Raw genomic sequence first — 16,479 nt, forward strand, 5'->3', positions numbered from 1 at the left:
CATTATAATCTAACTGCTCAAAAGAAGTGATACGAAAAAAATCTGAAAAACACATGGAGAAAAAAGATATTGTGTACCAAGGAACCAAGATAAGATGAAAGATTTCTTATGGGAACAATGCAAGCTAGAAGATGGAGAATATCTCTGCTCCTAGAGGAGGAAATCATGATGGAGAGTTGGAAGATGTAGAACTCACTTGCTGCATCAAACACAACAGACATACCTCCATATGTGGAACAAATCTCAGCAAAAAATAACTGGAAACTGGCAGAAAGACTCCTGTACAAGCAAGGCTGAGAGTGAGATCCACATGTAATGAGGCAGCAAGGGAAGAGAAACAATCACCTGTACCCAAGGGAGAGGACTCAGAGGAGAAGAGAGATTTCACAGGCAGAGATCCTCCCTGGGGAGTGAGCAGTTGGAGCTACATATTAGGCACCCCAGTCCTGGGGTCCTCCACAAAGAAGACGAGCCTCTTGGCTGGCTGGAGTGCTGGCAGGACTAACAGGAAGGCTGGGGAAAGCCTTCTGTTCCCAAAGGAGTGTGCACATGCTTGTTCACTCCTGAAACAGGGCAGAAAGTGCAGATCAGAACTTTGTGAATAGCTGACTGGCTTTTCTCAACTGCCCATGAACAAACTGAATGTTTCAGCCCCACTTACATCATACTGCAGCTCCACACTGGAGCGAGAGCCAACATGACCGAGGAAAGAACCCCGCCATGAGACATAAAGGCAGCTAAGACCCAAAGCAATGTCTAAGCAGGGAGGGGACAGTCATTATTGGTGCATATGCACAGGCAGCAGCACATCAGTCTCTTCAATAAGCAGTTCTGGGAATACTGGGCAGCTATATGTGAAAGAATGAGATTACAACATTTCATCACACCTTACACAAAAATAAACTCAGAATGGATTAAATATTTAAATATAAGTCCAAAAACCATAAAACTCAAACCTTTTTTCTTCAAACTACTTTTCAAAGTTACCAAATTTCACTTGTGCACAAACTTAATCTTTGCAGGCTGTGAAAATTTTTCATCTTTTACTCATATTTCATCATGCATCTGTATTAGTAGCAACTTTTTTGTCTATTAAAGGAATTTTTTAATTTTTATTTTGTTAGTTTTTAATCAGGTCAGTTCAAAGTGACCCCATCTGGACATTTATAATCCTAGTGGCACAATTCTATAATCTGGTACATTGTGACCATGACTAGGCATGTGTCTCCATTGCTCAATAACAGCCAACTAAATTCTCTGATCACTGACATAACCTTAACACAGAAAATGGCTGAAATATATTTTTAAAATTTTTCTTCCCAGGAATTATTATTCTGAACAAACATCTGTGATCAGATATAACATTACTAAAATTTTTATATATTTTAAAAGGCCTTACAACTAGTCTTTTTCCAGATCCATGCTTTTGTTGTTCAGTCTCTTGTCTTTTATCTGCATCCGTTGCAAAAGCAAGTACTTGGTATCTGTTTAAAAGATATAGAATAACTGTAAGTGACTTTATAGTTAAAATGTATAAATTATTTTAAAAGCACATGATCTCAATATAATTAAATTTTTAAATATACATAATCTACAAATCTTATGTATCACCTTCTCCTTGATTTTAAACATTGTAAAATTTAGTGAATGAACTTAGAAATGAATTCTACTGAATGACGACGAATTTGTACTGTGGCATAAGACTATGTAAAACTGTAATGATAACGAAATTGTAACCATATGTCCCAAAATTCAATATTGGGGAAATAGCTCTGCCAAATGTCAAAGTATCTCCCATTAGAATTTTATGTGATAAATAACAATACTCAATAAAGATCCAGTACCAAAACCCAAAATAGAAAAAAATACAAATAATGCAAAAGTGGGAGTAGAAATTATTAATATCTGTAGACCCCAGAAGGTCTGAGTTTAATTCCCAGCTGAACCATTAACTAGTTGTGAAAATTTTTGAAAATTAATCACTCTATGCCTTAATCTTTCTTATCTATAAAATGGGAATAATAATAATCTTAACTCAAGCATTGTTAGAAGAATTTAAAAAATAATTTAAATGTCTGGTACTGTATCTGATAGGGTTTCCCTGGTAGCTCAGCTGGTAAAGAATCCACTTGCAGTGCAGGAGACCCCAGTTTGATTCCTGGGTCAGGAAGTTCCCTGGAGAAGGGATAGGCTACCATTCCAGTATTCTTGGGCTTCCCTGGTAGCTCAGATTGCAAAGAAGCCAACTGCATTTGGGAGACCTGGGTTCGATCCCTGGGTTGGGAAGATTCCCTAGAGGAGGACATAGCAACCCACTCCAGTATTCTTGCCTGGAGAATCCCCATGGACAGAGGAGCCTGGTGGGCTACAGTCCATGGGGTCACAAAGACTTGGACATGACTGAGCAACTAAGCATGGCACAATATCTGATATACACTAGATACCCAGTTTTTGACTGACAGGTTGACAAATAGACAGATACAGATTTCTATATACACAGAGATAAATCACCTAGTAATTTATCTTATATGTAATAAGTTCTCAATAATGGACATTATGGACATTAGGACTTTCTATCAGTATTTTATTTCAACAGCAACATTTAACACAACATTGTAAATCAGTTATAATACAATAAAATAAATTTTTAAAAAATTGTAACATTTAGCTCAGAGCATCCTTCAAATCAACTGATAAATATCATTCAATTTAGAAATTATTAATTTAGACAATAAAGTTTAAATTCCCTAATTTCCATTAACTTATGGTGTATTTTTAGAGTAGTAACCATACTCAAAATGAAGAAATTTTAGGCTCATAGATCCCTTTCCACTTTCTATAGTTAAGAGAAAAGTTAGTAAAGAGATATATTCTGATAGCTCCTATTGTCTAAGAGAAAGATGTCTGATAGTGTAAACATCAGGGACCTTAATGAAGAAAGGCAATGTAGAATATCTAAATAAGCACTAAAATGTACACTAGTATTTCAATGTTATATACCAACTCGTATTCTATTCCAGTCAGCAATATTTCATTTGTAAAAAGCCTCCAATTTTCAGTGAATGAAGAATGACTATGAATTATGATAGATTTTACAGTACATTCATGAAAACCGGTCTTCCAGTTAATAAGAAAGCTTAATGCATATAAAGTTCATTCATTCAATAAACATATAGTAGGGATCTCATACAAGCCTTAACAAGAGGGAAAACTACTACATGACCTATATTCACCAGGACCTTCCAAAGTAGTTGAGGAGATTCATATATAATACAAACAAATAAGTGTAACTCAGAGTACACTGTGTTGACTGGTACGTACATAAGTACCAAAGGAATATGATGGCAGAAACAGGTAACATGGGTATGTTAGGGGAAGCACACTGACTGAAACCGCCCACCCTGGCCAGGCACCATAGTAACCATTTGCATGAGTTGTTTTACGACAGGAGGTCCTGGTAAGGACCATGGAACTAATAAGCCACCACCAACCAGAAGAGTTCAGGAATGGTCAAAAGGAGACACCACATGTCCGACCACCTCCCAGAATCCTTCTCTCTGGCATCCATCTTGGTTGAACAAGGCGTGCACCACTAGGAAGGACTCTGAGTCAGAATGATTGGCTAAAGACCACCCGGAAACTAATCCCATCACCATAAAACCCAAGACTGCGAGCTTCTCCTGGGTTCCCTTACCCTACTGCTCTCCACCTGGGTGCCCTTTCCCAATAAAATCTCTTGCTTTGTCAGCACATGTGTCTCCTCGGACAATTCATTTCCAAGTGTTAGACAAGAGCTCAGTTTCAGGGCCTGGAAGGGGTGCCCCTTCCTTCAACGGGTGGAAGAAATATATATGTTCTTAGTATCAGTTAAGGAGGAGAAAGCTAGGTTTTGAAGAAAGAGTGAAAACTCATCATGCTGTTAAAGACTAAGAAACATTATGGCAAAGCAAACAACACATGCAAAGGCATGTAGCAGTAAAAGAGACATCAAAGGCCATGGCAGGAGCTTAGGAGAGACGCCTGGCAGACAGGAATAAGTCATAGGAAATGAGACCAAAAAAATGGTAGCAGGCTTAAGATCTCAACCTTGTAAAACCATGCTAAAAAATTCCATAGGCAGTTGCAGCAAATACCATCTGAGAATGACCTTCAATATCCCTAGGTCTTCAAAACTGCCAAATAATTACACCTCACACTCTGACCAAATAGGATTCCTTTAGTCTTCCTGGTTCATGATAACAGAAATAGTGTGCACTGGTGACAAAAACATCAGTCCAGAGCTGCTCCTAATGGACCAGTCCTAATGGATCTAACCTCAGGCAATAATTAACATAGGCAGTTCATTTCCTGCAGACACCAACCTACCAGAGGATATTATGGATATTAATGAGCTTGTTGCAAAAATCCAAAGCTTTTGAGCTGTTTGAAGCATCTTATATAACTGTAGAGAGTTATTATTTCATCTGAGGCATAAGTGAACCCCTAAAGTGGTCTCATTAACATCAAAACAACATGCAGAGACACAGCCAGAATTCACTTCTGATTTCTAAATCCAGAACAGTTCTCTTCCTGTAAGACAGCTCAGAAGAGGATTTTATTACTAAACATAACTGGCAATAAATTTAGATGATGACAAACTTCCAATTGCATTTATTTTACAATCTTTCTTAAGTTCGCTTAACTGGGATCAATAATGTACCTGGAAATCTATTTCCAAAACTGAACAATTCCAAGCAGACTTGGAAATTCTGAAATAAAACATTTGGATATTTTTTCTTATCACTCAAGTGTTCAGTGATATAAGCTAAAGAATAAAATTCCCTTATTAAAAGTGCTGAAAGAATAATCAGGTCCAATGTAAAAAAAAAATGTCATGAAAGACTGTCATACGTATTTTTCAGAACAGAAAGGCACTAAGCACAGATATAGCAAGTCCAGGTGAACCATGGTATTTTTTGAACCAAAAGTCACAAATGCTTAACAGGTCCCATAGAGCACCAATGACAAACTCAACCATATAATTTAGTGCTCTTTTGTATCACATCATAAAAACAGCGGCAAGTAACTAAAAGATGGATTGAGGTGTCACGGAAATACAAAAGTAAACCCTCCAAAATCATTTATTTTCAAATGAAAAATAGCTGTCACCTGAAAGCGTGCCAGGAGATTTGGGAACTTTGATAATTTAACCCGTAGAATTCTACTAGAATTGGAAGCTCTGGATACAAAGCATTACTATGTTCATTCCAACTATAGCTGAAACATTCTTGATTGTGCTAGTGAGAATCATTTTCATTGAAAGATTCCAGTAACAAAATAGAAGGTTTTCTCATAAACTTTTCATTCCTTCATTCATTAACATTTCATTAACATAATGTTAACATAACATTAACATTTCATTCCTTCATTCATTAACAAGTAGATCTTGTTAAACATCTACTTTAAAAGAATAGACATCAGAAAGGCCCGTCAAAGTCTAGATTAGAGATAACAAAAACAGAAATCCAACTGAAAAGATAAAGACCTGAATGTCAATCAGAATGCGAAGCAAGAGCTGAGTAAGAGGGGAAAAAAAGTAGACAGATCATGATTTACTGCCTAAATAATGCTGACAAGGAAAGAAAGAGAAAAATAGAAGACGGTCCAAGTTGGCAAAAACATGGCCAAGGGAATGGCCATAGGCCCCTTCTCTACCAAAAAAAAAAAGTTCTCTCACTTTCAAAGAAAAACAACATTCAAAGTGTGTCCCTGAATTAGAAGCACCTGGAGCATGTATTTGTAATGATTTCTGGATCTTTTTCCCACACCTACTAAATCAAGATCTACAGGGTTGGGGCTTGAGAATCAGCAAACATACATTTTATAAAAGGAGGCCCAGATGATTCTTATGTACACTAAAGTTTCAGACTCATAGCCTTCTCCAGTTCCTATCTGAACATAACTGATCTATATTCAAATTAATTAAATATCAATATCAAAAATGAAGATGAGTTATGTCTTAAAAGCCTTTTCTATTAACTGATTATATTTTTAACTGATTATAGATTTAACGAAGCCTCCAAAGACCAAAACTACAGTTTTCATGCTTTCTCCCATCCTAAATTACACCTGTGATTATCATTTAAAACTGTGATTATCATTTAACCTATTATACTTGAAAGTGTATATAAATACAATATACCACTTAATATTATAAACCCTCTTGATTGTCATCATTTCATAATAATCACAAATCCCATGCATTTTACCATTATAAAAGATTCACATAATAAATAAAGTGTGCACTTTTTAGTTCTATATGAAGATCAATTTAATAGATCAGTATGCTGGAGAATCACTACAGTTAAAACAGTATGAGTTTCTGTGAGATTAAACCTTCACATTAAAGAAACCTACACATTGCTTCCTCAACTAATCACTCCTGGAGCTATTACCAAATTAATTCCTATCCACATATTTCAAAAAGTAAGTCATGGGACATTCAAATCTTTATATCATGACCCCAGTGTAACACCCCAGTATCACACTATTTGGCAAGAACTAGGGTGGAAAGCTGAAAACCAGATCTCCTCAATATTGCTTAAGTTTTGGCAGGATTGAATGAATTATACAGATTTTTTTTCAGTGTCTCAAAACAATTATAATATTTATTTATTACCAGTAGCAATGCCACAACTTATTCATCTCCTTCGGACAAGAGCCATAGGCATTGTAGAAGGAATATGACATAATGATACACTACCTCCATCAGTTAACTTCTGCTTAGTCACAAATATTTGCTTATTTTCAGCGTTTTAAATCCTCGTTGCCTTAACAATAATTCTCAAAGCGTAGATGGTCACTTATCAAGGGAAAACTACGTTAACTTGCAATATACACAATAATAAAACTTGAAGCAAAAATTTACAGCTGTTGCCTGATGAATTTATATACTTCCTTCCCGCCTTGGGAAAAATCATGTGGCCAGAAACAATACTGAAAGGCTATAATGAAGTGCTGCCTAGATGTTTAAAGTTCTAAATGCTGCCATCAGTAAGATAACAACAATAAAGTTACTGAAGATATTATAATTCTCCAAGACTATTTCTTTTCCCAGAACGGATATCTACATTTTTTTCCTATTCTCTCTTCCAACAAAAAGCATAGCCTCCAAAACTCAAAACCATAATTCTTATTGAAACAGCTGGTAGAAGAAAAAAGGGTCTCTTCTCAAACACAATTCACCAAAATCGATAAAACTTTCTAGCGAAAAGGGTCATTTTCATACTTCACTTCTGTGAACTGTTCTTTTAAAAACACTCATAATAACACTTGTATTTCTTCCCGGTATTCTTCTCATGTCACATACATTCTGTTTTTTGTTATAAAATCATTCTATATATGTATTTGTATCTGGGTTTTTTTCATTCACACTGTGTTTATTATTTATAATTCAGGGAACAATCACAATAATTACTGAGCATTTGCTATGGAGTGGCACTAGCGGTAAAGAATCGATTTCCCAATGCAGGAGACGGAAAAGATGCAGGTTCCATCTCTGGGTTAGGAAGAATCCCTAGGGAAGAAAATGGCAACCTGCTCCAGTAACCTTGCTTGGAAAATTCCATGGACAGAAAAGCCTGGTGGGCTACAGTCCATAAGGTTGCAAAAAGCTGGACACCGCTGAGTGCACATGCACGCCCGTGCACACACACAGTGTACACACACACCCCATGGTAACTTAACATACACTTAATCCTTCTTAATCCGTCGAAATAGATGTTGCTATCTCCTTCACATTCAGGATAAGGCCAGTGTCTTACACAGCTGTGAGTCGCAAAATCGACTTCAATCCACGTGTGCCTCTCTCCAAATCCTTCCTCTCAATCTCTGCACTATACTGCCTTGCAAATATTTTATATGTAAATTATATCCACTAACTCACCACAATTACATTATAACAACAAAATCACTCTCCTTTTTATTTGCAATATTCAAGCTCTTTGTGGAAAAGAATTTATCAGCAGCATCAGTTCAGTTCAGTTCCTCAGTCATCTCCGACTCTTTGCGACCCCATGAATTGCAGCACGCCAGCCCTCCCTGTGCATCACCAACTCCCGGAGTTCACTCAAACTCATGTCCATTGAGTCGGTGATGCCATCTAACCATTTCATCCTCTGTTGTCACCAGCATATGCACACACACAAAAAATCGTGATTCCAAAGATTCAGGATCCATACTCACTTGTAGCTTTCCACTTGATGGCAGGAAGAAACAGTAATGAAGGAATCTGTACGGGAACTGTAAGCAAGAGGGCCGGGTAGAAGAGAACCAGGGAGAAACCTCCCAAAAGCATAGCTTTCCTGCTCAAACACCATCAGCATCCCATCCACAGACTGGATACAGATTAAATCACGACCTAAAGAAAAATTAAAGGAAATTAAATGACATATTCATTTTATAAATACAATGATTTTATCGCTGTTCAACACAAAGTTAATTTTTCCCCCCAGGGGCAAAATGAGCAGCTTAAATCTTAGAACACAAACCAATGAAGCTATAAGATTATTGTATTTCACTGTATACACATTTCCCAGTTTCTTCACTATTCATGTCTATAGTTTTAAATATATTTGTTTTCATTTACATGAGCTAAAATTTCTAGCTCAAGATAATCCCTGAGAACAGTCATGACTCTGCAAGATATTATTTTTTCCAAAATCAGAACTATAAACTTTTCTGCACCAGTCTATTTCTTGTCTTCATAGTATGTCAGCCCATATTTTCACAAGACTTAAACATCAGTCAAACACAGCACACCAAATCCACAGACATGTATTAAGCACCAGTTTTATACAAATGAGCGTTGAGCACTGTTGGGAGAGAAAACAATTAATACTTAATAATACTAATCATCGACTGTCATAAACTATCAACTGATTTTGAAGTGTTTTCTACTATCAATTGGTAAGTATTAGTCTATAGTGGAGAAGGAAATGGCAACCCACTCCAGTACTCTTGCCTGGAGAATCCCGTGGGCAGAGGAGCTTGGTGGGCTGCTGTCCATAGGGTTGCACAGAGTCAGACACGACTGAAGCGACTTAGCATGTATGCATGCCTTGGAGAAGGAAATAGCAACCTACTCCAGTATTCTGGCCTGGAGAATCCCAGGGACGGGGGGAGCCGTCTATGGGGTCACACAGAGTCGGGCACAACTGAAGTGACTTAGCAACAGCAGCAGCATTAGTCTGTAAGTTCCTCAGTTATGTTTGACTCTTTGCAACCCCATGGACTAAACAATGTAGTCCATGGAATTCTCCAGGCCAGAATACTGGAGTGGGTAGCCGTTCCCTTCTCCAGGCGAGCTTCACAACCCAGGGAAGGAACTTAGGTCTTCCAATCACAGGCCGATTCTTTACCAGCTGATCCACCAGGGAAGCCCCCAAACTATAAACAGATTATGAAGTGTTTTCTACCATTAGTCTGTAAAAATATTAACTACAAGGTTCACCATTCTTCAAATACACTGAGAAGATGACAGTGGTGATGATTTCTATAGTACAGTCTCTATCCAGTCAGGAAAAACAAGACCAGGAGCTGACTGTGGATCAGATGATGAACTCCTCATTGCCAAATTCAGACTTAAACTGAAGAAAGTAGGGAAACCCACTAGACCATTCAGGTAAGACCTAAATCAAATCCCTTACAATTATACAATGGAATTGACAAATAGATTCAAGGGATTACATCCGATAGACAGAGTGCCTGAAGAACTACGGACGGAGGTTCGTGACATTGTACAGGAGGCAGGAACCAAGACAATCTCCAAGAAAAAGACATGCAAAACAGCAAAATGGCTGTCTGGGGAGGCCTTACCAATAGCTGTGAAAAGAAGAGAAGCAAAAAGCAAAGGAGAAAAGGAAAGATATAAGCATCTGAATGCAGAGTTTCAAAGAATAGCAAGGAGAGATAAGAAAGCCTTCCTAGGTGATCAATGCAGAAATAGGGGAAAACAACAGAATGGGGAAGACTAGAGATCTCTTCAAGAAAATTAGAAATACCAAGGGAACATTTCATGCAAAGATCGGCTCAATAAAGGACAGAAATGGTATGGACCTAACAGAAGCAGAAGATATTAAGAAGAGGTGGCAAGAATACACAGAAGAACTGTACAAAAAAGATCTTCACGACCCAGATAATCACGATGGTGTGATCACTCACCTAGAGCCAGACATCCTGGAATGTGAAGTCAACTGGGCCTTAGAAAGCATCACTACGAACAAAGTTAGTGGAGGTGATGGAATTCCAGTTGAGCTATTTCAAATCCTGGAAGATGATGCTGTGAAAGTGCTGCACTCAATATGCCGGCAAATTTGGAAAACTCAGCAGTGGCCACAGGACTGGAAAAGGTCAGTTTTCATTCCAATCCCAAAGAAAGGCAATGCCAAAGAATGCTCAAACTACTGCACAATTGCGCTCATCTCACATGCTAGTAAAGTAATGCTCAAAATTCTCCAAGCCAGGCTTCAGCAATACATGAACCGTGAACTTCCTGATGTTCAAGCTGGTTTTAGAAAAGGCAGAGGAACCAGAGATCAAATTGCCAATATCCGCTGGATCATGGAAAAAGCAAGAGAGTTCCAGAAAAACATCTACTTCTGCTTTATTGACTATGCCAAAGCCTTTGACTGTGTGGATCACAAGAAACTGTGGAAAATTCTTCAAGAGATGGGAATACCAGACCACCTGACCTGCCTCTTGAGAAACAGGTATGCAGGTCAGGAAGCAACAGTTAGAACTGGACATGGAACAACAGACTGGTTCCAAATAGGAAAAGGAGTACGTCAAGGCTATATATTATCACCCTGCTTATTTAACTTATATGCAGAGTACATCATGAGAAATGCTGGGCTGGAAGAAGCACACAAGCTAGAATCAAGATTGCCGGGAGAAATATCAATAACCTCAGATATGCAGATGACACCACCCTTATGGCAGAAAGTGAAGAGGAACTCAAAAGCCTCTTGATGAAAGTGAAAGTGGAGAGTGAAAAAGTTGGCTTAAAGCTCAACATTCAGAAAACAAAGATCATGGCATCTGGTCCCATCACTTCATGGGAAATAGATGGGGAAATAGTGTAAACAGTGTCAGACTCTATTTTCCTGGGCTCCAAAATCACTGCAGATGGTGATTGCAGCCATGAAATTAAAAGACGCTTCCTCATTGGAAGGAAAGTTATGACCAACCTAGATAGCATATTCAAAAGCAGAGACATTACTTTGCCAACAAAGGTCCGTCTAGTCAAAGCTATGGTTTTTCCTGTGGTCATGTATGGATGTGAGAGTTGGACTGTGAAGAAGGCTGAGTGCCGAAGAATTGATGCTTTTGAATTGTGATGTTGGAGGAGACTCTTGAGAGTCCCTTGGACTGCAAGGAGATCCAACCAGTCCATTCTGAAGGAGATCAGCCCTGGGATTTCTTTGGAGGCAATGATGCTGAAGCTGAAACTCCAATACTTTGGCCACCTCATGCAAAGAGTTGACTCACTGGAAAAGACTCTGATGTTGTTAGGGATTGGGGGCAGGAGGAGAAGGGGAAGACAGAGGATGAGATGACTGGATGGCATCACTGACTCGATGGACGTGAGTCTGAGTGAACCCCGGGATTTGGTGATGGACAGGGAGGCCTGGCGTGCTGCAATTCATGGGGTCGCAAAGAGTTGGACACGACTGAGCAACTGAACTGAACTGAACTGAAGGGAACATCTCATACAAAGATGGGCACAATAAAGAACAGAAATAGTATGTCTAACATATGTATAGAAACCTAACAGAAGCAGAATATATTAAGAAGAGGTGGCAAGAATACATAGAAGAGCTATACAATAAAGATCTTCACAACCCAGATAACCATGATCCCTTACCTCGCGCCAGACATGCTGGAATGTGAAATCAAGGAGGCCTCAGGAAGCATCACTATGAACAAAGCTAGTGGAGGTGATGGAATTCCAGTTGAGATATTTCAAATCCTAAAAGATGATGCTGTCAAAGTGCTGCAATCAATATGCTGGCAAATTTGGAAAACTCAACAGTGGCCACAGGATTGGAAAAGGTCAGTTTTCATTCCAATCCCAAAGAAAGGCAATGCCAAAGATGCTCAAACTACCTCACAATTTTACTCATCTCACACGCTAGCAAAGTAATGCTCAAAATTCTCCAAGCCAGGCTTCAACAGTACATGAACCATGAAATTCCAGATGTTCAAGCTGGATTTAGAAAAGGCAGAGGAACCAGAGATTAAATTGCCAACATCTGTTGAATCATGGAAAAAGCAAGAGAGTTCCAGAAGAACATCTACTTCTGCTTTATTGACTACGCCAAAGCCTTTGACAGTGTGGATCACAATAAACTGTGGAAAATTCTGAAAGAGATGGGAATATCAGACCACCTGACCAGCCTCCTGAGAAATCTGTATGAAGGTCAAGAAGCAACATTTAAACCCATACATGGAACAACCGATTGGTTCCAAATTGGGAAAGGAGTACATCAAGGCTGTATATTGTCACCCTGCTTATTTAACTTATATGCAGAGTACATCATACAAAATGCTGAGCTGGATGAAGCACAAGCCGGAATTAAGATTGCCAGGAGAAATATCAGTAACCTCAGATATGCAGATGACACCACCTTTACAGGAGAAAGCAAAGAAGAATTAAACAGTCTCTTGATGAAAGTGAAAAAGGAGAGTGAAAAAGTTGGCTTAAAACTCAACATTCAGAAAACTAAGATCATGGCATCTGGTCCCATAACTTCATGGCAAATAGATAGGGAAACAATGGAAACAGTGACAGACTTTATTTTCTTAGGCTCCAAAATCACTGCAGATGGTGACTGCAGCCGTGAAATTAAAAGACACTTGCTCCTTGGAAGAAAAGCTATGACCAACCTAGACAGCACATTAAAAAGCAGAGACACTACTTTACCAACAAAGGTCCGTCTGGTCAAGGCTATGGTTTTTCCAGTAGTCATGTATGGATGTGACAGTTGGACTATAAAGAAAACTGAGCACCGAAGAATTGATGCTTTGGAACTGTGGTGTTGGAGAAGACTCTTGAGAGTCCCTTGGACAGAAAGGAGTCCAAGGACTCTTTTCCATCCTAAAGGATATCAGTCCTGAATATTCATTGGAAGGACTGATGCTGAAGCTGAATCTCCAATACTTTGGCCACCTGTTGCGAAGAACTCACTCATTGGAAAAGACCCTGATGCTGGGAAAGATTGAAGGCAGGAGGCAAAGGGAACAACAGAGGATAATATGGTTGGATGGCATCACTGACTCGATGGACATGAGTCTGAGCAAGCTCTCGGAGCTGGTGATGGACAGGGAAGCCTGGCATGCTGCAGTTCATGGGGTCACAAGGAATCGAACACAACTGAGCGACTGAATTAATAGTATCTCTAATCTGAGAAAGATCCAGTGACTCTAACTTTTCACCTGCTAGTGTGATTACTATATACTATTGTCTAAATATCACAAAGGGAAGAATTCTGTCAAAGGAAAATCAAGTTACACTAAGGGAATAAACAAAAGGTCAGTTTTCTAATTAATTTGTCATCTCGAACTCATACTTACTGTGTACAGTAAGTCCTATAGTAACTATTTCATATTACCTTGATATCAGGGTCAATACTGGAGAAGGGCATGGCAACCCATTGCACTATTCTTGCCTGAAGAATTCCATGGACAGAGGAGCTTGGCGGGCTACAGTCCATAGGGTTGCAAAGAGTCGGACACGACTGAGCGACAACAGAGTCAATATAGTATATATACCTAAATGTTGAAGTTTAAAGAATACTTTACTCAAAAACAAATGAAATTGTATAGAAATTGATGGTGATCTTATTACTGTATCTGATTATGGAAACGAGGGCAATTTTTAAAAAGAAAAACGTGTTGCCAAAGGAGTGTTTTTAAAAGAAAACACACTGTGATTTTCGGTGCTTATTACTGCAACATACTCCACCCCCTCTTGATTGATTCAATAAATTTAACCATTTTTAAATTATCTGAGAAATGTTTCAGGTTGAATATTGTCTTAGTATATGTTCACTAAACACACATCTGATTCACTCTGGCATCTCTAAAGAAAAAGAGATTGTTCCTGTTAATGCTGTTTTGAAGAGTATTCCCTCAATGCTCAAATTCTTTTATAATGCATAGTAGGTGTTTTAGCCACTGTTTTAATTTTTTTATCTATTCTTTATCTACTAATTATATTAAAGCTTTCAAACCATAAGGTATGAGATTGTATGGGTGCTATGTGTACTTGAATTACCTCTAGACACATAGCCATCCAGACAGAATTAAAGCCTATATCTCCAGGCCTGTACAACAGATATATCATATGATTACTTTCTTGCCAGTGAGACAGGAGCAAGGTGATATGTGCACCATCCAGACATATCCTTAAAAGGAATGAGTATACACTCTTTTCCTCTCTTCCCAGCATGATGATAGGGCTGGAACAGCTATCCTGGCCTCAGAGATAGAAGACACATATTGAAAGCAAAAGAGCTGCCTATCAGTCCTGGACCACTTTATCTCCAAGTGATCAAATTTGACAGAAATAAACATCTTCCTTAATTAAGCTGGGTCTTTATTAAAGCAACCAAATTTGTATCTTAAATAACATAGAACTTATCTGAGCATAAAGACCCATCCAGCTTTGCTGACTCTTAAAATTTAATTTCACTTGATTAGACCCTGTTACCAAAACACAACCAGATATAGAAGACATTGGAACAAGTGGGGAAATTGGAATGTGAATGCATGTTAGATAACAGCAGGAATTATTGTTAATTTTCTTAAGTGTGATCATGGTGTGATTACATAAGAGAATGTTCTCATTAAATATGTGTTTCAACAGTTATGAGTGAAGTGGCACAAGATCTGTAATTTGACTACAAACATTCACAAAAAAATTGTGTATACATGTATATGTTAAACATTTACAACTGTTGACTCTAAATGGTGTTAATACGGAAACTCATGTTATTCTGATATTTAAATTTTTCACAATAAAAATGTAAACAAAGTAAAGTGTTCAAATATATTTCTTTTGTATACAAATGTACTTTTTTTAACCATCAAGGAGAATAGTGAGCACTGACAAGTTGAGCAGGACCTAGGAGGAGGGCAATACATTTAATCTTAGTAAGTCAAGAATCAGAGACAGAAGAAATCCAATCAATGAAAAACATTGTTTCATTGACCTATGGGGGAGGATACTACTGTAACCAAAATACAGTCTCTGTATTATTAAAGAATGTGAGATCAAGACATGTATACTTCCAGGTAAAAGTACCAGTAAAATTTAAGTTCATTTCAATATGTTGAATGTCACTAAACCAAAGCCTCCCAAAGACCTCAAAGAAATGCTCCTCAAATTTTGGCCCCCAGACCACCAGCATCAGTATTGTCTAAGGAAATTCTTAGAAATGCAAATCCTATAGTCCCACTCTAAATCTATGGAATCAGAAACTCGGGTGTTAGGGCCCAAGAAGTCTAGGTTTTAACAAGCCCCTAGAGGTTGTTTCAGTATTCCCTAGTAGCTTAGTAGTAAAGAATCCACCTGTCAATGCAGGAGACATGGGTTCAATCCCTGGGTCAGGAAGATGCCCAGGAAAAGGAAACAGCAACCCATTCCAGTATTCTTGCCTGGACAACCCCACTGACAGAAGAGCCTGGCAGGCTACAGTCCACGGGGTCCAAAAATTGTTGGACACAACTTAGTGACTAAGCAACGACAACAAGAGGTTATCTGATGCATGATCAAGTTTGAGAACCACTGTTTTCACATGTTACAACAGACCCAGAGCTTGAAGAAAACTTGAGCCCCAGACAAAACCTGGCTCTTTAGCATGATATATGAAGTCTTTTTTGCAGAAACTCTAGCAATACAGAGGAAAGTACTATACTGTCATGTCCCCATGGGCTGCCTCTAGAGTCAGATAATCTGAGTTTAGTCCAGCTCAACCAATTATTAGCTGTTACTTTGGGCTCAAATTCCTTATCTACAAGTTGATGCACCTACCTAGTACCCAGTACTCACCTACAAGATGATGTACCTACCTAGTTAGGTGTTGTGAGAATTAAATTAAGCAATGTATGAAAATCAGAAGATCCAGGAGGGGTTAAATACTGCATCACATTATTATTTTTATAATTTTTCTCTAAGTTTAACACTATATGCTGTATTAATATTTAAATATTTGCTGTCTCCCACGCACATCATGTTGGTGCACACTTCCTTGCTTTTGCTTATATTATTACCTTTCAAAAAAAAAAAACTCCCACAATTGTCTTCCGCTGGGATAGTGAATATATACTGGATGCATCCTGGTCATCCATTCCCCCTCTCCTCCCATCTTTAGCCACAAAGCTTGAATGAGACTGACTTCATTCTAAACTTGAGAATAGGTAGGCCCTGACTTATGTAAA

General features: G+C 38.3%; 1 protein-coding gene across 5 annotated transcripts in view; it reads right to left on the minus strand.

Annotated features, from left to right (window-relative positions):
* The window catches only part of BBS9 (Bardet-Biedl syndrome 9), a 481,177-nt gene that overhangs the window by 351,652 nt on the left and 113,046 nt on the right, over positions 1 to 16,479 (minus strand). For all 5 annotated transcript variants that reach the window (XM_055590433.1, XM_055590432.1, XM_055590431.1 and 2 more), the window contains 2 exons: positions 8,224 to 8,398; positions 1,400 to 1,484 (listed from right to left, as the gene is read on the minus strand). In XM_055590433.1, the coding sequence (XP_055446408.1) occupies positions 1,400 to 1,484; positions 8,224 to 8,398 (260 nt within the window). The remainder of the gene's footprint in view (positions 1 to 1,399; positions 1,485 to 8,223; positions 8,399 to 16,479) is intronic.

Source organism: Bubalus kerabau, chromosome 8, assembly GCF_029407905.1.
Source record: "Bubalus kerabau isolate K-KA32 ecotype Philippines breed swamp buffalo chromosome 8, PCC_UOA_SB_1v2, whole genome shotgun sequence".
NCBI classification, from domain to species: domain Eukaryota; kingdom Metazoa; phylum Chordata; class Mammalia; order Artiodactyla; family Bovidae; genus Bubalus; species Bubalus kerabau.